This window comes from Varroa destructor, unplaced genomic scaffold (assembly GCF_002443255.2).
Source record: "Varroa destructor unplaced genomic scaffold, Vdes_3.0 BEIS01000004.1, whole genome shotgun sequence".
Classification (NCBI taxonomy): domain Eukaryota; kingdom Metazoa; phylum Arthropoda; class Arachnida; order Mesostigmata; family Varroidae; genus Varroa; species Varroa destructor.
In genome coordinates this window covers 7,010,643-7,035,447 of record NW_019211457.1, presented here as the reverse complement: position 1 = coordinate 7,035,447, position 24,805 = coordinate 7,010,643, and the positions used below count along the sequence as shown (strand labels likewise).

The 24,805-nt window shown below is 40.2% G+C and overlaps 4 protein-coding genes across 11 annotated transcripts in view; 2 read left to right on the top strand and 2 right to left on the bottom strand.

The window, feature by feature from the left end:
- The first annotated feature begins 233 nt into the window (after positions 1 to 233).
- Positions 234 to 5,900, top strand: LOC111249935 (uncharacterized). 5 transcript variants are annotated; one of them, XR_015326908.1, is made up of 6 exons: positions 605 to 745; positions 2,301 to 2,481; positions 2,985 to 3,143; positions 3,351 to 3,421; positions 3,740 to 3,928; positions 5,353 to 5,900. XR_015326908.1 is itself a non-coding variant. In XM_022804419.2 (5 exons), the coding sequence occupies exons 1-5, from the start codon at positions 699 to 701 to the stop codon at positions 3,867 to 3,869; spliced, it is 588 nt and encodes a 195-aa protein (XP_022660154.1). In that variant the 5' UTR covers positions 234 to 698; the 3' UTR covers positions 3,870 to 4,049. The 5 variants fall into 5 exon arrangements, 3 of the variants coding, with proteins under 3 accessions (XP_022660154.1, XP_022660155.1, XP_022660156.1); XM_022804419.2 differs by lacking the exon at positions 5,353 to 5,900 and having other exon boundaries at positions 234 to 745; positions 3,740 to 4,049; XM_022804420.2 differs by lacking the exon at positions 5,353 to 5,900 and having other exon boundaries at positions 242 to 750; positions 3,740 to 4,049.
- On the bottom strand, positions 4,648 to 8,152 carry c12.1 (spliceosome-associated protein CWC15). Its single transcript, XM_022804418.2, has 4 exons — positions 8,003 to 8,152; positions 7,346 to 7,520; positions 6,032 to 6,425; positions 4,648 to 5,102 (listed from the first exon to the last, which is right to left on the bottom strand). Exons 2-4 carry the CDS (start codon positions 7,513 to 7,515, stop codon positions 4,965 to 4,967), a joined length of 702 nt encoding a protein of 233 aa, XP_022660153.1. The 5' UTR covers positions 7,516 to 7,520; positions 8,003 to 8,152; the 3' UTR covers positions 4,648 to 4,964.
- A 195-nt stretch (positions 8,153 to 8,347) lies between these two features.
- On the top strand, positions 8,348 to 13,152 carry LOC111249933 (uncharacterized). 2 transcript variants are annotated; one of them, XM_086987781.1, is made up of 6 exons: positions 8,348 to 8,744; positions 9,383 to 9,638; positions 9,853 to 10,081; positions 10,450 to 10,545; positions 11,389 to 11,641; positions 12,121 to 13,152. In XM_086987781.1, exons 2-6 carry the CDS (start codon positions 9,565 to 9,567, stop codon positions 12,303 to 12,305), a joined length of 837 nt encoding a protein of 278 aa, XP_086843907.1. In that variant the 5' UTR covers positions 8,348 to 8,744; positions 9,383 to 9,564; the 3' UTR covers positions 12,306 to 13,152. The 2 variants fall into 2 exon arrangements, with proteins under 2 accessions (XP_086843907.1, XP_022660150.1); XM_022804415.2 differs by having other exon boundaries at positions 8,352 to 8,744; positions 9,498 to 9,638.
- Positions 13,153 to 15,742: 2,590 nt separating this feature from the next.
- Positions 15,743 to 24,805, bottom strand: part of LOC111249932 (uncharacterized) — a 390,414-nt gene continuing 381,351 nt past the window's right edge. For all 3 annotated transcript variants that reach the window (XM_086987780.1, XM_086987779.1, XM_022804407.2), the window contains 2 exons: positions 23,949 to 24,615; positions 15,743 to 22,003 (listed from right to left, as the gene is read on the bottom strand). In XM_086987780.1, coding sequence (XP_086843906.1) covers positions 21,017 to 22,003; positions 23,949 to 24,615 — 1,654 coding nt within the window. In that variant the 3' untranslated portion in view covers positions 15,743 to 21,016. The remainder of the gene's footprint in view (positions 22,004 to 23,948; positions 24,616 to 24,805) is intronic.

Genomic DNA, 24,805 nt, shown 5'->3' with positions numbered 1-24,805 from the left:
TTGCTATCAAATTCCAAAAAAAAACATCGCGATTCTGTCAGTGCGCTGGCTTGGCTTTGCCAGCTTCTGTTCTTGCGTGAGACTGTGCACTGCTGTTTGGAAGATTTCAACCGACAGACGTATCCGCAAAACAACGTTTATATTTCCCCTTTCCAATCTGAACTTGTCCAGAAAACCCAAAAAGATGGTCACAACAGAGACTATGAATACTTTATTGAATAGCGCCTTTGCATAGCAAGCGGAAAGCAAAGGCAGCGGTCCGGATATGTCGGCCGGCTGGATTGCCCGTCAGGTGCCGACGCGATTAGCTAGTCGACGCAAGAGTTTCTTCTCCTCTTACATGAGTTTCATTTCCTTTGCCACAGCCCGTATCTTAATTTTGGACATGATCCATTTGACGGTTCGCGCACTATTCTCATTAGTAAACACTTCGCTTACTTAATACAGTTGTTTTACCGCTGGTACTACGTATCGTTGCCGCTTTTGCCGGTACTGTTGTGAGGCATCGAGCCAGAAGACTCTCGTCAACCAAAGGCGACGTAATTACTGCGCGAAACGACAGAAGATATACGAATCCTTTAATAGGGACTGAGATGACTTATGCAAGAAAGGCTTTTGCATAAGTTTGATGATACTGTTACAATCGACGGAGTTGGCGGTCCGTGATTGAAGTTTCGATTAATCAAAATTTTCTATGAATGAGAGTGATTGGACTCTGGACCAACAGTTCACCTTTGTTTAGCAAGTAAGGTAAGCATTATCGAGTACGAAATAGCTCCGAATGTGCTTGTGAATTTTATCTTGTAAATTTTTTTTTTAACGAAATGTTTCGACAAACACTGTCATACGTTCATCGTATGCGTGAATACTCTGGAATATTATCAGCTCAATGGTGATTTAGACATGCAATCATTTTTATCTTCACACTTGATTCTTGTATTGCGGTTGAGTATAGAAATCCCTGTTGGTGTCTACCCAGTCCCAATACTACTAGTTAGGCACGGTGTAGGCTCGAGGGTCAGTCGCCCGCTCCGTAGGTTGTGCCATGTCTAATATTTTTAGGTAAGGTCGTCAAACAAGTATTTGTTTTGTCTGATTTCAATTTGAATTTCGCCACGCGTAACCTTCGATATTCCATTTTTACTTGGTCTATTGTGACGTATCCTGTTGCATCTCGAGAATATCTTGGTTCTCACTAGGGGCCAACTGTTCCACCCTACAGCGCCTGTCGACAGTAACATGGAAAATTACTTTTCGCCAAGAGCACTTTTAAGAAAACGTTGAAAAATGTATATACAGTTATCGTTGATGTCAAGTCAGATGGTTATCATGTATTGGAAACATGATCGTGACATAACGATATATAGGTATATCAGTGAGAACTCATATAGATTCGTTCAAATTTAAGTGTCACATTCCATAGAGTGGGCAAATACATTATGTAGTCATGCCGTATGCGACCATTGTGTCTGTATCTATTATTCAATAAAATCATTATATGTAAATAAAGTTTGTAAAATTAAAATGAGAACATTTATCATAACTTGAAAAGGAAATCTACTTGGCTGATGGTTCACTCTACAAGCAGACTAACTAAAATTGTTTCGCATATTACGTTAAGGTTATTTAAGGCGGCTGGTTTTTCTAGCACGAAACGAAACATTTATGTCCGACACTCGGTTTTAAACCTACACCCTTTGAGTATCCCTAAATATAATAGACGAACGCTTTACTAGTAAACCATTACGGGAACTTGTCATATTTAAACGCTAACACTATCCTGCCGCACTCTTGAAAAGCTCACTGATTTCACAGGCATCCAATTATCTCATGTCTGCTTGACGTATTACCACTTCTCGGCATTTTCGACACGCCAGATGGTAAACTGATGTTCAATCCAGGTTTTAGTTATAAGGAGCGTCGTCCTTGTTGTCTTTCTGAAGGCGTTTCTATCTGCTGCCGGTTACAAAGCCCTGACAAATACCCTGTTGCTTTTTTTGCGGAAAGGGGCTCAGATTGCGTGTGTCTGGCACGACGCACATCCCCTCAGGAATGTCTGCTGTTCGTTGCTATCAGACGGCAACTTTCCGCCATGTCCACCTTTCGGTACGAAATGATTGCTACAACAATTACGACGCTGACACGAAAATTAAAAAAAATTTGATATCTTAAAAAATTAAAAATAACTTTTTAAGATATCAAAATTTACTTTGCGTATTAACAGTTTATAATGGGGATCAATGAAAATCGCTGCTTCACTTTACGTACTGTTTTTATTGCTTGTTTGTTTCCTATTTCAGACGAAGCGTAACAATGCGTTACTATTCATTATTATCCTATTGGTCTATTTTGATCTACCTCTCAATCGTACCGGTAATCACCGAAGTTCCACCAATACTACCTACCAACGAAAAAGAGCTAAAGACAACACTGGACGATATTTCGTACTCCATAAACAAATTGGCCAGTCCCGACTTTAAGGTTTGGCACATAAAAAAAACCTCAGGGAATGAATAAATAAATAAGGTTCTGAATTGTTTCTAGCGTTGCAATTAACCCATCGTTTACCACACTGATTCTTCAATTTATTTGCAAAAGGCTGGCACTTACTAGATATCAATTAATTTAAAATTTTCTTATTATACGTGTATTACTAAAGTTCCAGCAACGTACATGCAAATAAAGGTAGTCTTTGAATTTGTTAGTTGCTATTTCATGTTGCCTTTATTTTGTCCTCTTCGCCTTACGGCCTAAGGATTTCTACTGAAAATGGCACTGAAATATTTGCGCAGTAAATAGTATTATCTTTTCATCAACAAAGGAAAGTTTTATTGCATTATATTAATAGAGGAGCACAAACAATGCATACACCTCTGTGTATTCGTCATAGTTCAGATGGATCAAACTTCAATCTGAGTAAACAGTAAACGAGTCGCATGTTTATCATCTTTTTATATTTAACCGCGCTTAATGGTAATCAATAGGTGAGCCCAACATTTTTCGAACGTCTATTGCGAAGTCTAGAGTCTTCCGATACGCCCCAGCCCCCAGCACTTCAAGGAAAGAGAACTCTAGGAGGTACTTTAAGAGACATCACAAAATTTGTGGTCAATATTATCCGACGATTATTCGACCTTATTAAGGTAAGCCAACATAAATGTGTATTAAATGGCAGACTACGTAATTCGGCACCTATTCTTTGTTTTCTCTATTATGGCACACAGTTTCCTTAACGGAAGAAAAATTCACACGATTTTACACAATCCTTTTGTCTTTATTTTGTTCGCGACTCCTCGATATGACAATGCTAAGGCAACTTACTTAGTTTATTCTGGATTTTTCCTACTCAGTCAAACGGCGTCCTTGAATCGCGTACCACATTATCCTGCGCACTTGATCCTACGTTACGGCTGCAGTTTAGGTGAACTCCGCTATTTATATAATCAATCTATTCATTTTTGCGCATTTTGTTTATTCATAAACCCTTTCTATAAGACCCGTAGACACGTTTCTAGCAACGATAACACCGCCAAACATACTGGATATTCTAACAGCACGGAAACCTCCATTTGGCTTTCATTTTTTTACGCGGCAACGATTTTATTTGAAGAAGTTTAGTATAAAAATGCATAGTTCCCTTATGCACTTCCTCAATACCCCTTACTGATTACCTTAAGCTTATCCATTGTTATTCCTTGTTTATCTGTTGAACGTGCTCTTGTCGTTCCCTTTCACTAAGGCGATCAACCAAAACAAATTGGCTTTCGGATTCAACAATAGCACAACCGGCCAGAACTTGTCAACGACTCCCAGCTAGCTCCGGTCCTGCAGAGAGGGGTCCTGTATTCATCATGCCTAAGCAAGCATGATGAACGGCTATAGACGGAATGCGAACAGGAAATGGCAGACAAAAACACTTTGACCAATGGTAACTTCAGGCAGACCACAGCACAGCTACGATTAACCAACAACATATTTATAGCGTTGTATCTATTTAGAACAAAAAAAAAAATAAATAAATTTTTGTTCCGTTCAAGACCATAATTTAACATGTGTGTTGTTAATATTAGGCTAAGAGGCCTTTTGGGCTTTTCTATTAAAATACAATATCGTGTATGCAGAGAGTTTATCTCTTTGCGCCTCAGTGTATTGCTGTTGTCGCGTGGATAGGGATCAGCGAACAAAAAGGAGTTAATTGCAAATTCAATCTTTTTTTTCTCTTATCATTTTGACATTTTGGCGAACTCTCTTGAGTTATTTAGCATTTTTCTTATACTAAGCATCTGTTGGCCTGACACTTCGTTTGCTAAAATAAGAAAAAGCTACCAAAAGTATCTTCGAAATATCTAAAACATATTTTGAGAACGATAAGTTGTTGTCACAGTTTCTCACATTGTGCATTGTTTACTCTAATAATCTTATAGATTCTGGCCCACACTAGTAAATCGTGACGGCTTCAAATTTGTTTTGGAGTTGATCTTTTTGCGTTTACAATGTTCTATTTCGTTCCCAATTGTTAAATTGCAAAAGCACTTACTAGAACAGCCTCATATACACCTGCAAAAACAAAACATACCTGCTCTCGCTAAACATATTTTACTTCAAAAGAAATAGAAATCAGAGTACATGGTACAATAACTACACAAGTTTTAATTGTGTTATTTGGACTTAATATTATTATTATTATTCAGTATTATGGAATACAAGTGTCATTCCTAAATCTATTTACAATATAAACAGCTTTTTACTGGGCCAAGAACGGTCCATAACGTTGTGTTGTGCCGTGCCACCCCGACTGTTAATACGTTACTCCTTTGTCAAGTCTTCGCGTTGCGTTAACAAAACACCTCAGGGCCACTTCTTATAGAAATGAGATGATCTGCCGCAACGAAAACACAATAGCTGTACGCTAAAGCCGTATCCTATCGCCACAAGCTTCCTATTACGGTAGTGGTTCCTTGTAGTTATTTGATGTACTTTTCCATAAATTTTTTGTGGAACGCAGATCTGAGGGTATCGTTGATAAAACCCTTCTTACTACTATCCGGTTCGCCTTTGGCGCAATTCTTGAACACCACGTCATCATCCCAACGACGTTTAACCTAATATAATAATGACGAAAAAGAAAATTGCAATTAACACACGAAGCCAAGTTACGTTACTAATTGCAACAACACTTTTATAATGACGATAATTTCCCCTATCTGACTCTCATACGCATGGTAGCTGCATTCAATAAATACATAACTACTCTTCGTCTTTAGGTAATTTGGGATAAAATTTCATTCAATTATATTAGCCTTAAAATTCCGGATTGTTCTGACTAAGGGCCTGGCGTCGTTTGTTTTTTAGGCGACACAAAACCCTTTGTAGAGGATCTGCGAGCTACCCATTACCCCAGCCTATTCGGAATTCATCAGCACATAAGAAAAACATGACGGAAATCGATTCTGACGTATATAATACGGGAATTTTGATTAATGAAGCACAGAAAGGGCTGGATAGAACGAAGCGACACATAGCTAAGCGTTTTGCAGTACATGGGGTTTCATCGTATCATATATGGGACCGCGACTGTTCATTGCCCAGGGGCTACGTGTGTCTGCACAAGATGTAGCAGATGCAGATATGCCTCAGGTGCTATCAATCACTGAGCAATGTCTTCGACCAGGCGCACCGATCCTAACATATTACATTGAATTCATACAATACGACTGCATTGGTCTAAAGCGTTGTAAAATTTAGATCGCTTTTACAAAAACAGCATATTTTGTATTAGGTTTGCCCGTCTCAAAAGGCTCAAAAAGTGCGGCTTTTAAATACAGTAGAGGTTAGTAATTAATACTCCGTTCCCGAAAATAATGTTAATTTCTAAATAAAGCACCCAGGTGTATCAAAAATGGTTTTTGAACTACTTTGATGGATTACTCAGCCCTTTAGGTCCAAATGAAAACTGGCTTTTTTCTTGCCACCAAAAGTGTCAGTAGAACAGATGCCCGCTACGATAGACAACATATACATTTTTTCTTACCTTGAAGTCCTTATTTGATGATGCTTGAAGGAGAGGATTCCCGGAAAGAATATTCTCCATTCGAATTCGTTCATCTTCTTGGCGTTTCTCTTCTTCACGACGCTGTTCCTCCTCAAGTCGCTGTCGTTTGATTCTATTTAGTTCCGCCATCAGCTCAGCCGTATCGTCCTCTTCATCGCTATCATCCTCCGATGACGAGTCCTTTGTTGGTTCATCGGCGTCAAGGCTCGCCACAGCGATCGGCTGTTGTCTTTCCCGCTCGCGAATCTCACGTTCACGCAGATCTCTTTCGCGGTATTCGCGGTGATCGCCCCGATCACGATCACGGTCACCGCGCGAATCACTGTGGCGTTTCTTTCCGCTGCGTTCGCGATCCTCACGTTCCTCAAGCTCCCTCAAGCGTGTGACAAAGCAAGAAATTTATAGAAAAGCGCAAGATTATTTTTAATATTAGTAAACACAGCGGAGAATATGGATAGGGTTTCGTGAGGAGTAGACATTGTTAGTATGACACAGTTAAGCAGTTAGGAAATACACTAATTCAAGAATATTTCATTGAGCTGGTCTAGGTTTGAAACTAGGCGTAGACACACAGTTCGTTCCGTGTTGGATTGGACCTATCATTTTGATTCTATATATAACGGCAGTAAGATATATAAAATCCAAGATATTTTTGATATTTACAGCAATCAGAAGATCTTCAATGTTAAATTACAAATATTTATACAATATTTGTACATTACATACAATACAAATACAAAAAAGATGTACGATCGGACGATAAAATGGCAAGGTTAAGTATATGGAGAGCTATCTAAATGCTATTTCGGTAAAAGTGAAAATATCTGATATAGCAAGTTAGCGCATAGGAACTCTTCAATGTCTGGTGTGGTGCAAATAAAAAAAAGTTCGTTGTACTAGCAACAAACAGCATATGAGCAAAAGCTTATTTCTCTTATCAATATGCTGTTCATCTGTGCGGCAAAAAGTTAATCCGATGACGACCAAATATCGACTACAATCAGCTCAGTGAGTTCTATACTCCATGGAGAAAAAAACTATCACAATCTAAAAAAAACAAATGCCACCATTTTCGAGTTCGATCTCACACCAGAAAACGCAATAGTCAAGCCGTATGCAATATGAACTAAGATGCGGGCTAACGATAAACAACATCAATTATTTTACAATTTAGTTGTCAAAGTAGGACAATACTCGACATCTAAGTGTACCCATTACCATTCCTTATGGTATTAAAACAGAGATAACAAGAAAAAGTGAAAATATAATGCGAAACTATAACACTGCCCCTACCTACGGAAGTCACGTCCACGGACATCGTCCTGTCCGCCCTGGCCACTTTGACGATACTTTAGTTTTGTATGGGCTGGGAGATCACGGGATGAATATTGCTTCGAGAGGGCGCCGAGATCTTTCTCACGGCCCCGTGCTGGTTCGAACGTTGGTCGAGCTGCCGTTGTCATTTTGCCTAAAGAAGCATTTATTATAGGGAGAAAAAAGGGAATTTCGCTTACTAGAAAATGCCTGCACTCAATTGGTTACCCGCCAACCACATCAACCGCAATTTCAAACATCGGAGTAAGATGGGAGTTCAAAAAAATTTACTAAGCTTTTGAGTAATTCCGGTTTGTAATGGCTGATTAGTGGTAGTGGTAGTGGTAGTACTATGGTACATTTACATACAGTTTTGGTTCGGGCGAGCTCGGAAACAAGAAACGAAACAAGATTTATATATGTTGTATGAAATGTAGACGAATTATGAAATCACTAGAAGATATTCTATAAGCCAATAAAATATCACCACTATGCGTCTCTGAGGCACAATCGTACGGCCAGAATTCCTACATAAATAATTACGTTCTGCGGTTTGCAATCTCTTGTAGCAAGCTTTTCTTTTGCATAGCAAACGTAACCGATCGGCGAATCTACATTGAAAAAAAAACAACTTACTTTATAAAGGTTTTCACCTGCACCGTCCAGACACGAGTCCGTCGTGACTATGCTCCGTTCGATTGAACCGACAGTCAACGCTCAATTCGATGTTATGCGACAGCCAAAGCACAACAAAACAATAAGCAGTGTTAGATGGTGGTCGTAGTCAATGATGACGTGATTTTTGCCTTAAGCCATGACTCTGACCACGTCGGGGCTTATTGTCGACAATTCGCTTCTTGAAAGTGACGTCAGATCTATGAATAAAAAACGTTATGCTAAACAGACGTTCCAGTATTTTGTTTAGTAGCTACGAAAGCGAGTAACTTTGTGGAGGCTGTTTGGTGGACCCGCGTGGCTCCGTTCGGCCATGACAGTTTGCTGCGTCATGTTGTTTGCGGTCAAGGCGCGATAATTTCTATTCGGCAAGAGGCCATATGGACGAATTTAAATTCGTATCAAATTTTAAGTTGGCGTAAAGAAGAGTGCCTTCAGATGGGCTGGAGCAAGTCGAAAATTAGCTGTTATGAGCCATGGACTTATCGACAGCGATACTGGTTAGCTATACTGTCTGGAATTGTTTCATTTGCCCGCCGCTTCAAATAACTAATAGTGCGTGATATCTCTTCTAGCAGAATTGCTTCACGCACATTTTCTGTCTGTCTATTATTGGCTTGGTGAGCTTCGCTACGATGGACAAGCAAAGTAAACTTCTTGAGCTACAGCTCGAAAAATGTGTGTGGCTTGTTAAAGAGGAGAGGTACGTTGGATCAATCTAGTCAGCAGCGTGAGATATTATGATGAAATTCACAAATGCTATCGATACACATAGATGGCGGACGTCCGTAGACAAGCCTGAACAATATCAACAACACAATGCAATAGTTGCCGTCAGGTCGTCACTATGATACGCTATTCGCAAATAATACTAATTTATACTATATTGTTAAACAATTAAACATTTAAAGAACTTTATGTCATTGACAAATCCTTAGCGCGTTTGAGCAGGGACCAGGCTGTACGTCAGAGGTACAATACAGACTCAAAGCATTTACACGGCGAATCTTGTTTCTCCCTCTTTTGTTTACTATTGATATTAACTATGTACAAATTAAAAATAACTTTAGACGGTAATTAATAAGTTAAAATTTAATCTCTTTTGAGAAACAGGTCATGGGTATTTGTTACGCATATATCAATTCACTTCAACGAAGTGTACTGCCAGGGTCAAGCTTTTAGGGAAACCAGGTGTTGCAACTAGTACAATTTAAAGAAAATTTAATTTCGAGAAAAAGCGGCCGTCCGACAAAGACAGTTTATCAACGTATGACATATGAGAAAATTAATTTGTACGGAATGCCATGCGAGTTTTTTTTTTTTTTTTTTCGTTTTTAACAGCATACAAAGGATTTTCACATATTCAGCAAGATGTTTATTTGGCAAATTCACTACAGTGTTTGTATACTTAAAGAAAATGGCTTCATACACAACAGCTTGACATTGTTGCCTTCAGGCTTCGGTTAGGCGCCAAAGAGATCTCTGTTCAACATCGTGCAAATCTTCGACGGCTAACAAACGAAATGCGAGCAAATTGTTGCGAATACGCACTGCTTCAAGGTGCTGGGCGGGCGGATAAGCGTAGGACAGCCCTCAGGTAATCTATTCAATCATTCTATTACCGTAAATATCTGTCTATATGTCTTGACGATAATCTCTCGTTTTAATAATTAGTTGAACGATTTATTGAATATAAGTCAAAATACTTATCATTTTGACACAATTAGCCCGAGACCACCAACCTTCAAATATGATACAAGCATGCTTCCATCTAACAGGTTTTATGCTATTATGTTGTTTATATTTTGTAGATATTCTCGATTGTTCCAGAAGGCCGTTGATGAGTACGTTGCTTCTACGCAGATGACTGCGCCAATTGTTGAGTATCTTGATGCGTTGGAGAATCTTCAGGAGCACCTAATCAAGGTGCTGAAGTTTCAGCAACAGCGAAAATACGCAGTCCAAGCGGCACAGGAGACGCCATGTCGATGTTTCGAGGCAGACAAGAGGAAAAAGGACGTTTTGGCGCTAGTCCAGCAGGCTAGTTACGCAAATATCCTTTACGCTGGCTACATAAGAGATTACCTGTGTATTTATGAATTTGCGGGAGCATCTTCCGTGCATACTGACCTTTGCTTTTCGGATCGGTGTTTCCCGATATCTTAACATAGAAAATCCAACATGAATGCTTATACTTGTCCTATGTTATTATTTCGTTCTAATGGCAGCAAAAGCAAAATTTGCTACGTTATATGACTTTATCAACTTGCTTGTTTTGACCTGTAAGGCTGAAATCAGTTAATGTCTGTAGCCCATAGTAGGCAACAATGCCGGTGTGACCTTGGGAACCAATGATTATTGGTATCATTAAATTGTATAAATCATAGTTCCACTTCTTGGTTTTTAAGGTCGCGGAAAACTTGTCCTTGCGAAAAAACGCTGAGACACAAACGCACAATGAACCATCTGGAATTGAGCTGGCCGTTCAGGTTCAGCCAGAAATGGTAAGGTGTAGGATAGGAAGAGAGAAATCTTTACACATTTTGCCTAGCTATGTATTTATCTAAGCTATTCATTTACCTTTTCTAGAAATTATAACGATATCATATGACTTACCGGTCAAGAGTCTGGTGGTTAACTTGTAAGGGGAGTTTGACAATGAATTAATTACTAGTCAATCAGAACGAGAAGTACATTTGTCTTACTTAGTACTTAACTTTGGTAAACGTTTTGAAAATTCGTAGCTTTTATATTTGATTTATATGGACTAGCTATGGAGCACGGCGGTTCGAGTAGTCCCATACGACGATAGCAAAATGCCGCATGAGTATTTAAAAATTCGGTTTCAGATTAGGTCTTCAAACGATTTCTCAAGGCTCTATTGACCTAGTTCACACCAAATTGCAATATCTATTACTTTACTAATAACTAGTGCTTATAGATTAAATTATGCTATTTTGCGATGCTGTTGTTTTACATGTTAGCTTATTATTCTTTATTCCAGTGTAATCAAGTTACCGGATATCTAGCTCTTGTTAGCTAAGATAAATACATAGATATCCATAACTTCCTATCTGGGAGCTAGGTCGTTAGGTTTTGTTCTTATTTCTACTTAAACTTTTTATATTTCTAGTATATCGTATAAGATTATACGGATACATGGTATTTGTTTTAAAAGTGCATTTAGGAAACGATTGATAGTTATAGCCAGCTGTACACTAACATTATATGGAATTTATGTTACTGGATTAACTTTAACAAAATTAAAAAAAAAAGTTAGACATTCTATTCCTTTTGTTGTATCTTTATTTATGCGTTTGCATCGTATCTTCGACTTTATCCTGTAGAGTGATCAAAACATCGATGCTACTCGGCCGCATCGTTCCGTTGGCCTCGGTGACGGGATCCTCATCCCTGATGTTGGACCGCTAACCGTGAAGCTGGAACAGGAACAATGGACCAGTTCCGCTCCTGCGAAGGCTGCCTGCGTCGATTTGGATCCTTTGGGTGCCTATTTGTCGTCGTCGTCCTCCCAGGACAATTCACCGTCGCTGGGCGATCTCCTCACTAAGTTCCGCCTGGTGTTACGCGACGAGGCGGGTAAGCGATATTACCTACCCAAATATCGAAGTAACATTCAAGAACTACTAGTAATTAGTATATTTTTTATGTTGTGTAGGAACGCCTGGCATGTTGCTACCTCGTAATAATCAGACTATGCTATGTATATAACATATGTTTTGATTGAAACGGGCTTAAAACTGCTATTGTTTATGAGGCAAATGTGTATCACTTGTGAATAAAGTAATTTGACTTTAGCTTAGTTTGTAAGTTAAATTTGCGAAGATTACGAGCATCCACGGACGAGTGAAGCTTGACAATGAGGAGAATTAAAAAGCTTGAAAATATGATAGGCTTTGAACTGGCAAATAAGCATGTAGATGATAGCAAAAACGAATAGCATAAAAAATTACATTGCGGTCCTTGTACAATATGTATTGTACTACAATGGTTCTTCGATCAATGTTCTCGACTCAGTTTTATTTGGTAATTCGGAAATTCATTTTTTTTTTTATCAGGCCCATCAAATTCGGTTGTCACGACATCTCAGCGTAAGAGTGCCACTGCACGACGTCGTTTCGAGGAGGCTAAGCGAAGGCTTGGTGGCTGTGGTCGACCTTTCGATACGGCATCTGATGACGACTCGTTCAAAGAACTGTACTCCTATACGAAACATCCACCGAGACAAAACAACAATCAATGATTCTAATATTTTTGAATGTCTGGCATAATTTAATCGATAGAATGAGCAGACTTTCAGAGCTGTTATGCTATCTAACTAAATTTTGGCCTATTAATTAGCTAGATTCAAAAAATAGTTTCGTTGGCAAGTTGGAAGTGAAGATTCGAGTCGGTGCTTTGTAAAGCCGATGACCAGCGAAAGGATAACGCATAGGCGACGGTTTCTGTCTTGTAAATGCATGGCAATGGATTTTGTGATGTATGCAAGCGAAACAAAATCGAATTTTACAATAGAACGTGTTACTTCAACGTATTTTCGGTCGAGTCGACAATACCCCGATAGCTGTTTGCGTGCTGTTTAAAAATATGTCGATTTCCACAGAAAAAGCAAAAAGGCCGCATATACAGTTTTACATATGTCGGTTCAGGTCAACTGTTCCACAGATGCAGAAATAACATTGGCTACAAACGCAACATATATATATATATATACAGTTGCAATGGAGCATATTTTAAAAATAGCTTTTAATAACGATTTTGGTGCCACAAAAGCTGAGAGTGGATTCAAATTTATTGACTTGTTTTCGTCGCCCCTATGACAGCTCGTTTGTATTTATTAGGTGAGATTGATTGTGTTACGTTTTAGAACAAGTGCTTTGGACTTTTAGCGGAAAAACTACCCGAAAAATGCATTTATGTCAATTTAATCAAAGATTATTTTTCTAATAACTGCTTGAACTTTTTGCGCATTAAGAAAAACTTCCATCTGTCGATTCAGCCGTTGTCGAGATAATCGTCGAAAGATAAGACCTTATCCAGCCTACAGCACTGCCCGTACGAACAATAAATACGAAGCTTTGACAAAAATATCCAACTCGTTTCGAAGCATCAAAACGCTTTCTTACACGCTATTATCACTTTAGACAAAAATTTCACCCTGGAAACGAGCTTAGAACTATGTTGTGTATTACCTAGCATTAAGAATAGCACGATAATATCGCGTTACTCCTGGTACATAAAAATACTATTCAAAGACTAGAAGGTTTCGCGAAAACTGGAAAGGGGAGTGGACGGACAAACCCTTCGGCCTCGTTGCGTCGGCTCGTATCGGTTTAAATCGATTAGCCCTCTTACGTCCTGGACAAAACGCTGTGTAGAATACCGAAAATATCTAGAAACTGGAAATAGAAGAATGTAAGCATTGATACAGGAACTGCACAAGATGTATACAAACAAAGGCTCGTTGCAGTTGTTTCGCATATGCATGTACCGATTTTCAGCAATGACAGCTGACAAATCTGATATAACTAGCCATGGAAAAATCACAAAGCTTATAATACATGTTCATATTTATTTCTAATCGAGAACTTAGATATAATTCAACTAGGTACATTTGTACAGGGTGAGTGCTTCGCTAGATCTCAGCTCAATCGTTTCGTTCGGCTTGTCTCCTTTCTACTGAGATGATCATAACCTTCTGGCTCTTACCATTTGTCCCGTACATATTTAACGTTGGGCACTTAAATCTCTTCTTGTGGTACTTGGTACGCCGACTCGATGATACCGCTCGGCCGGTTTCCATTTTTTTGGTGTTGGTTTGCATATTTTTATTATGTGACCGCATTGTACGAGCGGAGAGCTTTTCAGTTCCTGTGATACTTTTTCACTGTCTACTTAACTCCGAACTTCCCATGCCGACTACGATGCTACTTATAGTGTGTAATGTCTGTAATGAACAGATCATTTTGTGGCCTTTCCTGCATGTGGGTTCCATATATTGATGAAATTCATCATGTTTGATGCCTTGTCGTTATTAATAATTCTCTTTTTATTTTTTGCGTACGTCTTACATTGTGAACGTAACGTGGCCTGTTTCGTCGTACGTTCCGCCGAAGTAGACGCTGAACTTTTGTTTGCTCGTTAGAACGGTATCTGTTTCGTCTGGCTCTATGGTATTCTTGTATGCATACACGAAGATCAATGTACGAAATTTCATCAGCTATCGAAAAATTCTGTCAATTTCAGTCTTGCTATTGTGACATTGTTTTGATGTCTGTACGAATATGAGCTTCCTTTCCTGAGATGAATTTTATTTTATTAGAAAAAAGGTACATAATAACATGGCTTATTAGATTTATCCTTCTGTATGTATGTATGTATACGTGACTTCGCATTCTATATAACTCATTCTCTGGTATTTTTCGTGCATTGTTACATCTCTAACGATGATAGGTACAGCAGCGTATAGCCTTGTTTGCTTTTATCTATACATACATTTGAAGTGAGAAAAGCTGGTGACCGTTGCTTCTTTTGATTTACTATAGGAATTGCTGATCGAATTTCAAATGCCGGTGCGCATTTTGATAGTCGCCGAAGGACGTCTTACCAAACAATGCAAAAATGGTCACCTATTTCTCATGAAGCATACACAGAAAAATGTCTAATTGACAATAGTGTATGTTCATAACGGCGAATTGAAAATTTCCAGATACCCGGGCTATCCCGGCATTATTATACTGAGAGTTCAGGAAGCAAACTCAGGGAGAAATGCTGGTGTCTTTTGCGGTCTGAGACATCTCCACTAGCAATTCCTACTTCGAGGAAAGTCAATACAATTTCGCTGTCAATATATAATTTGCTTCGCGTTAATGCCCATTAATTCATTCGATTGTTGAAGTAATTACTTTTTTTCAAGGCTGAAGTTTCTGCCGGCGATGTCCGTTTCCGATGTGTACTTCTAAGGAAACCCGCTGTTATACATGTGTGTGCCATGCGTCCACCCGCTGGACCAGAAATTACCTTTGCCTGTCTACTATCTAATAGCAAGTCGCGAGGTGTAGTGGTGTCCTTTATTTGACTCACCATACGCAGTTGTCTTTGTATGCTCGTGCACGAGGGTATGATTGCATCCTTTTATCTTGTAACGCAATGTCGACGTGCTCAATTCTATAATTTCGGATTCGTTTCATTTTTCGGTAGACAGCCGGCCGGTTGACCGATTTAAACCTCACACCAGTTACTAATTCGCATTATGATTATTATCAATATAATATTAGTTAATTATCTATAGATAAATCTAATTCTCTTTAGCCATGTAATCATCTAAATATTCGTGACATTGTGAAATGCGCTCTTGTTGTCTCGCTTCATTTTGTGCATGTGTGCTGGTATATCTGTATGTATGTATGTATGTATGTATGTATGTACATAAATTGAGTACCTGCTGATTCCCACATGAATAGTTCGATTATCCTCACATAATAATAACAATATATTGTGATGTAATAAACTCTGCAGGTAAGTAGTTTGATCAAGTTACGTCGTTGGTATATTTTCCTAAAGAAACTTGCAGTTACTGTTGCTATCCGCCATTGTTGTTCCTATGAGAGAGGATGGTAGATTGTTTCTGTTTGGCTATTGCCGATTGATCGATGCGCTACTTTGAATTCGATTAGGGAGTGCGTTTCATGATATGATAGCAATAATACCATTACTCTTTATTTCGCAGCAATCATTGTTCGACTTATCAGCAACATTAGTTCCTTACCACCTTCTTTCGTTTCAACATTTATTGATTTGCCACATCCTGTTGGATCTTTCCCATCGTCTATATCGTTCCCTCGCGGCCCGCCTTTGACCTATTTAACGGACACATTACTTAACCCATACATCTGTCGTATACGTCACCGTTAAACGCTTGTCGTTTTAACAGCAGTATGATGGCATTATTATTTTCTTCACTTCTGCATTGCCTAGATTCATCATTGAACGTTTAGCTTTATACCGACAACCCATATTGAACTGGATTCTCTTCGACGTTCCTAATACGCCATTATCGTATGAGCCTCACACCGATTCGTCCTAGCATTTCATCATCTAATGTATAAGGGTGCCATGTATAAAGAGTTGTACTTATAAAGGAAAAGAGACAATTACAATTTTAGTCGATAGAATTCTCACGATGACAATATATCTGTATCGTACGTACTTGCAGAGAGGAGAGGCAGGACAAGACAGATCGCTCTAACAATGCAATCAACCCGTTAATTATCAATGTTTGTATTTTAAATATGGCGAAATCTGCTCTTTAGCACGCCTGCTAGCTATTTTGTTTACCCATTGTTAGTTTTATCATTCATCGTCACCACCGTGAACTTTTCGTCGCAAAGCTTAATAATGGTAATAAAATTAATTATACATAATAATTGTTATCTGTAATAATAACACCAGTTCCATACAAATAGTATAAAGCCACAAATGAGAAACTACCACCTGTCATGGCTGACCCAAGGTCGACCGTGCTCTTCCTAATATTCATTACTATATGTATATATATTAATATTAGATAATGGTTGCTAGTTTCCACAGGTAATAGCACTAACATCAATTGTTGCCATAATCATCATAATGATTATCTTCACCATTACATAGTAATCCTGCAAATATCTATCATCTCTTAAGTTGCTTCTCCTTAATAATACTTGTTCCTCTTATTTACAAAACACCTGCATCGACTCGGATATGAGTGACTATGCATATTATATATTACTATATTACCATTTATCTATAATGGGTGGAGTAGGCTGCGAGGGGATGCTAAGTTCGTTTCTTACCAAGCGACGAGTCCATCGTTGCTTCCCGCTTAATCAATTGGCCTTCGAACAATTGTATCCTTTTTATTTTCGTGATGATTATTACTATTATTCGGAGAAGATCAACGTAACCATGCATCTCTATACATGTCAATCGTATATTTAGCAATGTTTGCATTTCAATATGTCGCCGTCAACAATGACCTACTCGCGGCCTTTCCTTCACATGTCCTTTTCTTAAGCTCTCACTGGCTTGTCTTCACCTGCTCGGCCTTGCTGTATGTCCCGTGTCGCGTGAAGGACATTTGAAAACTTTTTTGTGGAAAACTATATTTCCCTCCGGCTTTATTATTCACCATAACGTAGGTACTATGATGGTACTTCGTACTTTAACGGTCGCTTTTTCTTTCAGCTATAAAATGAATTTCTCACATCGGTTATCACAACTCAACGAAGGACCTGCTACGCCCTAAATTCGCTCAGGTGTATACTAATAATAAGAATTATCGCGATATAATTAGATTGTACGTTACACGTAATCCTTATAGGAGCACTTAAAGTGATCATAACAACACAGTTCGTGGTGTTATTAGTTCTGCTTTCATATCATCCTCTATTGAGTGACAGATAACATCAGTCTGTGTCGTAAAGCTGCTATAGAATCAAACGAAAGCGTCATCGGTTAGCTGTTTGTTGAACAGTATCAATCGTCTAACCTTTTTTTTTCATTGGCATATCTGTACGATTTTCTCAACCTTTGTCGAGGTATAATCTGCGCATGTAATGCTCGTTTATATACTCATTTTTACTTCGTTATACATAGGTTCCTTCGCTTTGTCGTCTCTCGTTTGTGACTATGGTACATGTACGTTGGACCCGTACGTTCGAACGGGTAAAATAATACTTTTCTACAATTTCCTACAAACATCCTTCTGAAATGTTTTTTGTGGGGGGCAAGAGCAGGTTGCGGAAAGAATGAAGAAATCCACGCTAGGGTCTCTGTTTGAACCAAAGATGTTGCGTTCTTTGCCCGTTTGTTTATTTCTCTTTACGTACGGGTTGTTAGTTGCGTCAATGTTTCTGCGTGCTAAAGCAGACTCGATCTCTATCTCAATTTCTCCGTATCCCTCTTCTCCCTCTATTTCTATCTATCTATCTATCTATCTATCTATCTCTCTCTCGCTCCGTTCTTTCTGCTAACTTGGTCAGACATTATGCTATATTTATGCAGATCAGTACTGCGCATTAAACGCGAACTAACGAAGAGGCTGCGGATAGGAAAGAGCTTGCTTGTTTTGTAAACTTATTTTCTTCCTTACGGAGCGCCGCGTCTCCCTCTTGTTTTACCTCGGCTCCATGCACTCTGTCTTTCTTGATGATAACGGTGAGCTACTTTGCCTCAGGGAGAAGGAGAAGGGGACGGGAGGTGTTATAGCAGGCAGGGTTTGGGGGTAGGCTGGGAAACGGAGCAGGGTGTATTCGGTTTAACAGGAACAGCCACAGTACGCCTCTGTCAACGGTGTTCCTGGTTGGATGTTCGGTGCTCTGTTCGCTTCATAACTATTTATTCGACTCCGTCACTTTGGTTATTACTTGCCACCGTCAGGACCGTTCCTCTTATGCTCTTCCCATATGTTCGACGTCGAGCAGCAAGCAGGACGATGACTATATGATGGCCCTAAGAGGCGAGACATTAAACGAATGACTGCTAGCAAACAAAAAAAATAATGAAATTGAAAATAATAGTTACACACAAAAATAGGATTTGTGTTTCTATTCAGGAGCCTCTTATTTTAATTTTTACTTTAGACACACTCTTAGAAATAGATTAAATTGTACGAATGCTTAAAAGACGTTGCTGAGAACGTCGCCATTGATGTCTTGATCTTTCAGCCTAACCCTGAAAATCTACTGTTAGCTAAGTAGAACCGAAGATGAGAAACATATAGAAAAAAAAATTGTAATTTCAATAAAACTACAAAAGATATTCTAACCGTTTTTATATTTCCTCTATGATTCTTTGCCTATTTATTTCTCGGTCCTGACCTTGTTTATTTTATGATATTGACAATCGTCTTACTTATGACTGACTAATCAGGTCTGTTATGATAGCGGTGCTGTTCACACCTGAACCGCGTTGGAAGCACTTCATCGCAGGACCCACCTTTCGCGAAGCCCACCCTTCATATTATCTTAACCCGTGGCCCTTCCACATTTATTCGAGCTACCTGCCTTATATTCGATAGCTGATTTTCTCTACATTTATCATCTACTTGGATTAGTAGCTTATAACCTACATGTTTTATGCTCGGTACTGCCGCTGGGCATTGCCTCCGACTGTTATAGCCCGTAACACTTTAAGCCTACGCAATTTCTAGGGATTTAACGTGATTTTTGTACAACTCTCAACAGGCAGCCGTGTTTGGGTGCGTTTACTATCAAATAGATATCTCATAATACATGTAGAAATTGTCCTGCTCTTATTTGTCTTCTAGCTTTTAAAGTAGGGCTTCTTCTTCGAAGCCAATATTTCGCAGTGCCAGTTAATTGGTTTTGTTGTAAACAACTGCTATATCCGCTGCCTGTCCCCACGACGCACAACATCTAAACAACGGATTACTGCTTTCAACATTTTGAGGTAGGTCGTTTCCTTCCAGTACTACAATTTGATTACGTTAACACATGTCACAACAATGAAAATAGTAACTACAAGAGTAAGCCGTACCTATAGGCTACATGTTCGTGCTACATAATTGTTTAATTTAGCTTGACACGGATGTGACGCACTTTTCCCAATACCATAACAATGACTGCACTTACGTGCGCCGTTCAAGCATTTGACATGATTAATATTGGCCCAGTATTGAAGCTCTGTTAATTAATGAGCTTGTTCTGGAAAATGTTATCTCTACCGGATTTTTTTTTATCTAACTAGGCGCATCGATTTGCATATTAACGAGACTGATAACGATAACGAAGATTTGATCCGAAAACCAAAAACGATTGCTTAAGGTAATCTACTATGAAAATTAAATTAGTAGATTATTCTGTCTCATAACTTGTTCACACCTAGGAAAAGTGTGAATGGATCGGTGTTGGTAATTACTCCACAATACGTTAACTTTACAACGATTCTCACATGTGGCTTTCAGTATTTTCTGTTTTACTGAATGAAGTTACATTCTGAAGCCTGCGCTGGATTCGTTTTGATTTGCACAGGTGCCGTTGCAGGTAATCCCGGAAACTTCTCCCGGAAAGTAATAATAATAGTAGTAAACATGCAGTTAATCGAAACTGTTGTCCCTCGCTGCCGTTCCATATGGTGCAGAAAACTTTATACATCGATTGAATACGATACGGGTTAGAGGGAGAAAACGTGTTGCCAATAAAGGTTTCAAGGGGTGGGGCAACCCACGATGAGGTATCCTGCCATTTAGCAAGCGACCGTTAAATGCAGAACTAGTCTGGCCTAAGACAGAAACATCATCTGCATCCTTATCATGATCAGCGTTGTCGTTGTTAGCATCGTCCTGGATCATTATAAGTTATCCTTAATCATAGAAAGATACACCACTGCACTATTTATAGCTTAAAACTACGCTTTTTACGTCAACCCACAGACAACACATCGTTTTCATTGCGCCGTAAATGAAATACACTATTTCATCAATCATCCGTTTGTTGGTGCTCTTCTGTACTGCCTATCGGAGGCGATAATCGAAAAGGTATATTACCTCGCTATAGATTACCGAAACACATGCCTTCAAAACACTCAAGTCTTGTACTATCACCCCTGGCAATTTAACGTCCGGAAACAATTTCCTTAGCACAAATTCAGGAAACGATTGATGATTTTTTTTTTATATATTGTGGCACCATTCTGAAGGTAGACCAAACAGCTATCAACCTTATCTTTTTTCCTACTTATTGCACTAGTGCGACACTAGATGCCTTTAACAGAGAAAAACCAATTGTGTAAGGGTCGCTCTTAGGTGATTTGCAGGTGTAGTATCAGTTTGTGTTCTAAAAAATTTATTCGTCCCTAGACATACTTTATTAGAATTACTTTATTCATGATTTGCTTATTTGCTTTTTAGTCGTCATTAATTTGTAGTACTGGCGATAGGGATGAGCGCAATTCTTAGGCGGTATGATCTAGCATTGCATCCAACTGATCGGTGAGGCTGGCCAGCATATGCTCAATGTCATCGATAACGGCTACTTTGTGCGGCGTGTCGCCACCTGTTTCACAGGCCTGCATACCACCGTTGTTACTGCTGCTGCCGGAGAGACCATTAGTTGTGACGACCGTCCCTACGGAATTGGGAGTTCCCCGTATCAGGGCTAATGGTGGCAAAGGCGGATGAGGTGCTGGCGGCGGTGGGGGAGTAAGTTCGGGAAGAGCAAGCTCTCGACTTCGAGCCGACTGGCTTCGACGAAGCAGGGGCGAATCAGCGAAACTCTTCTTACTGCTGCTGGGGATCAACGCGGCCCCGCCGCCCATCTCGGGCGCAGGGGCCGGTTTCGCTCGGCGCGGAAGAGTGCTGCACATCTCAAATGTGACGGCGGATGAGGTACTAGACAATGGGTTCGGTTGGTGGGGTGGACTCGCTGCATTCGAAATGTTGCTGGTCGACACGGTGGTGGCGCCAACTGATACTGCGCTAGTGAGTAGAGGATTTCCGGAGGGGGTAGAAGCTTTTGCCTGTAGGGGTGATTCGTAGTCGGGGGTTGGCGGATGGGGTGGTTTCTGTTTGATTGTACCAACGTTCTCGTTGGCGAACGGAATCCCACAGTCGCTCGTCAAGCTCGAGTTTGAGCCCTGCCTTTTCACTTGACTTATAATACTGTTCGCCGGGGAATGGAGTGTAGCTGAGGGGTAGCTTTGCGCTCCGTTAACTTTATCGTTGCTGTGGACCTTGCTGATCGCGCTGTCGCCGCTGTTAGTATGACTGCTATTGCTATTAGACGAACTACTGCTGTCACCTGAAGACAAGCGACGTTGGTCCAGATCGCGGCCTGTTGGCGTCACGGGATAGTCTCGCTGCGGTGGCGAGGGAGGCTCTTGTCGGTCAGTAATTAGTCCAGCAGTCATCTGCTGTGCATTAGCCATCGCTACCATGTTTGCCTATAATAAATAATAAAAGCAACAGGTTAACAACAAATTTTGACCCTACGTATGTTGTAAAGACTTCATATAATTAGGTCTTAATGGTATCGTCTAATAAAGACCAGCTGACGTACGAGGGCAGCAGTGGTAACTGGCAAAATATTGTGTAATATCATTGTAATAATATGAAAAACAAAGTCAATTTGAACAACGTTGCATGGAAGAATCAAGGAAGGAGTCGTGATATTGCTATTACCGAAATATAATTGACGCAACTTAACGGGCTATACAGATCATGAGAACAGGAAAATTCTAGCCATTGCAGGATATAGTCAGATGTTTTTTTCCTGAAAATTCCTTCGATACAGTTGCCTTTCAAGTAATTGGCACATTAAACCGTATATTGTGTAATTCTGTACCATTGCTCGTACCAAGAGACTGTCCTTGTGTCATTATAATTTGATACGTGGCTCAAATACGTAATCGGGTTTTGTGCACGGTCAAGCGTAATAGCTCAGTAACCCTTAGCGTCACATATATATACATACGCAGATATATCGTGTACTAGCTTATATCAGGCAGCTGCCGCTACGTCGAACAACAACTTTGCTAGCAAGCGAAACGGCAACTTAGCAGATTAGATTATAGGATGGCCCCCTTGTTAAAGCCCCTACGCTTGTTTGTAAACACTCCTGACTGTCCAAAGTCCCTGCATGATATGCCTTTTTCTGTCTTCGAAGGGCATTTCGCTTTAGTTGGAGTTTCCGAACGGGTACATTTTCTTGCATTACCATCGACCCGTCTAATCTCTAAGAAGAGATTATATCTAGAGAAGGGATACTCCTTCCCGCAAATCCCACTTCGCCATCATCACCAACGACGAGAGAGCTTTCCTATTTGGATGGATGGCCGGTTAGTCGATGCGTTATGGAATATAACGCCATGCAAAAGATATGATACAGGAAGAATTGCTCGCCAACAATAGCAAGAAATGAAGGGGCATTAACAGTACCCGAACATATCAGGAGATTACTAGGAGTTTTCTGCGGATCTAATGGGGGCCCGCAAGGCGTAAACTACCAAAGCTTGAAGGTGACCACGCCAGTGTAGGATAATGGTGACGAGGGTAACACCAAGACGCGAATGGATGAAGACTACGCTAACTAGACCGGTACTGCTGCAATGATACACAATCAGATAGAACATTTTACTTCTGGATTGCTTATCCGGCTAAGCAATTATATTAAGGTACTATACGTACAATCGATCAGGATAACTTTTAATATGCGTAATTATAAATCGCTTTGGCGTCAATTCACCAAATATTGGCGTTGAGCAGAGATTGGAAGGACGACAAAGAAAATGTAGAGCAAAGGTGAATACTGTTCCTAGAAACGAGTTAACCACATATGTGATCAGGCTTCCCCATTTCGCTTAACGTCCTTTGTGGTGGCCTCGTGAAAGAAGAAACAAGTCTTTATATTTGCTGAAATTAGTGTAATGCTGACATAGGCGAACAGGAAGTCTCATTTCTAGGTCGATTGCTGTAACATATACATAGTAGCTAGGTGGGACAAATCGTCCTTTTTCTCCACGACTGTAAACTCATCAATTACTTTATAGGACTTTCTAACAACACCACGACGTAACTACACGTAATAATCCCCGAGGAGCTGGTTGAAGCGGCTATCTATATTCATATACATGTTACCCCATCGGAATCGAGTCAATTCGAGTCGTGTTGATTTTCCACCGATACATTTCCTTCAGCTTTGTTGGCGTTTCTTGTTACTTCAGTTAATGTGTAAATTTCGTTCACAGGCAAAGTTCATCACATCGAGGTATTTGTTACTGAAGCGCGACCTAAGTCAGCAGTTTGCGCTTTCTCGAATATCCATTAGAGTCACAGCTTTCTCTGCCTCTGGTCCAGTGTTGATGCTAAAACTATTTCGACCTTCCATACCTTATTCATCTCTTCGACGCTTCCCCGATGTGACGGTTTCCCGGTAGAATTAGCAGCACTTCCTGGCGGAGACTGTTGCTGTTCTAAGTCCTGTTGAACTGAATTCTGTTGTTGAACTGAAGTCTGTGACTGGGCGGCAATTTGGTTGATTTTAGAGATGCTCCTCAGCGTTGCATTCATTGGCGGCGGCACCGCCGGAAGAGCTTCGTCTTTGTCCTCCCGATCGCCGCCGAGGGTCGCTAAGGTAAAACGGGACGTAAGCGACTGGACGCATGTGGCAAACGCTGTGTCGGCTAATGCGTCACTGCCGGGTGCGGCGACGCCAACGACGCTGACCACTCCAGCAGACAGGGGCGGCTTTGCGGGTGGAAGCGGTGCCAAAATACGCTTTGACATGGCGCCAGGGGTCGTGACGTTAGTCGATTGACCGTTGGTGCTCCCCTTCAAATTGCTCGTGTCCTTCGTTGACAATGCGTCCGCGTCTTCATCACTGAGCGTGTCTCGCAGCGAAGTCGTTGATGTTCCAGTTACTTTAGCCACAGGTCGGGGTTTGACCAAGCCACGGGGACGGTGCAGCGTCGCAGTACCCTCCATAGGTTCATAAGAAGTGCCGATTTGGTGATCGAACTGCTTCGCTCGCCAATTGTTGCCACCGTTTAAATCTTGCCTGAAAGCGATGGCAATCAGATATTAGCGGGCATCACATTCGAACAGTACTATCGCATTAAAGATCGAATAAAAAAGGCAAACGTTTCTCAGCAATTTTTCTGTTGTGTGGTTGCAATAAAAGGGAAAATAAAGCTTATTCGTTCTAAACTGTGCATAGCCATGTTTTCACATGAGGTTCGTTTGCAAAT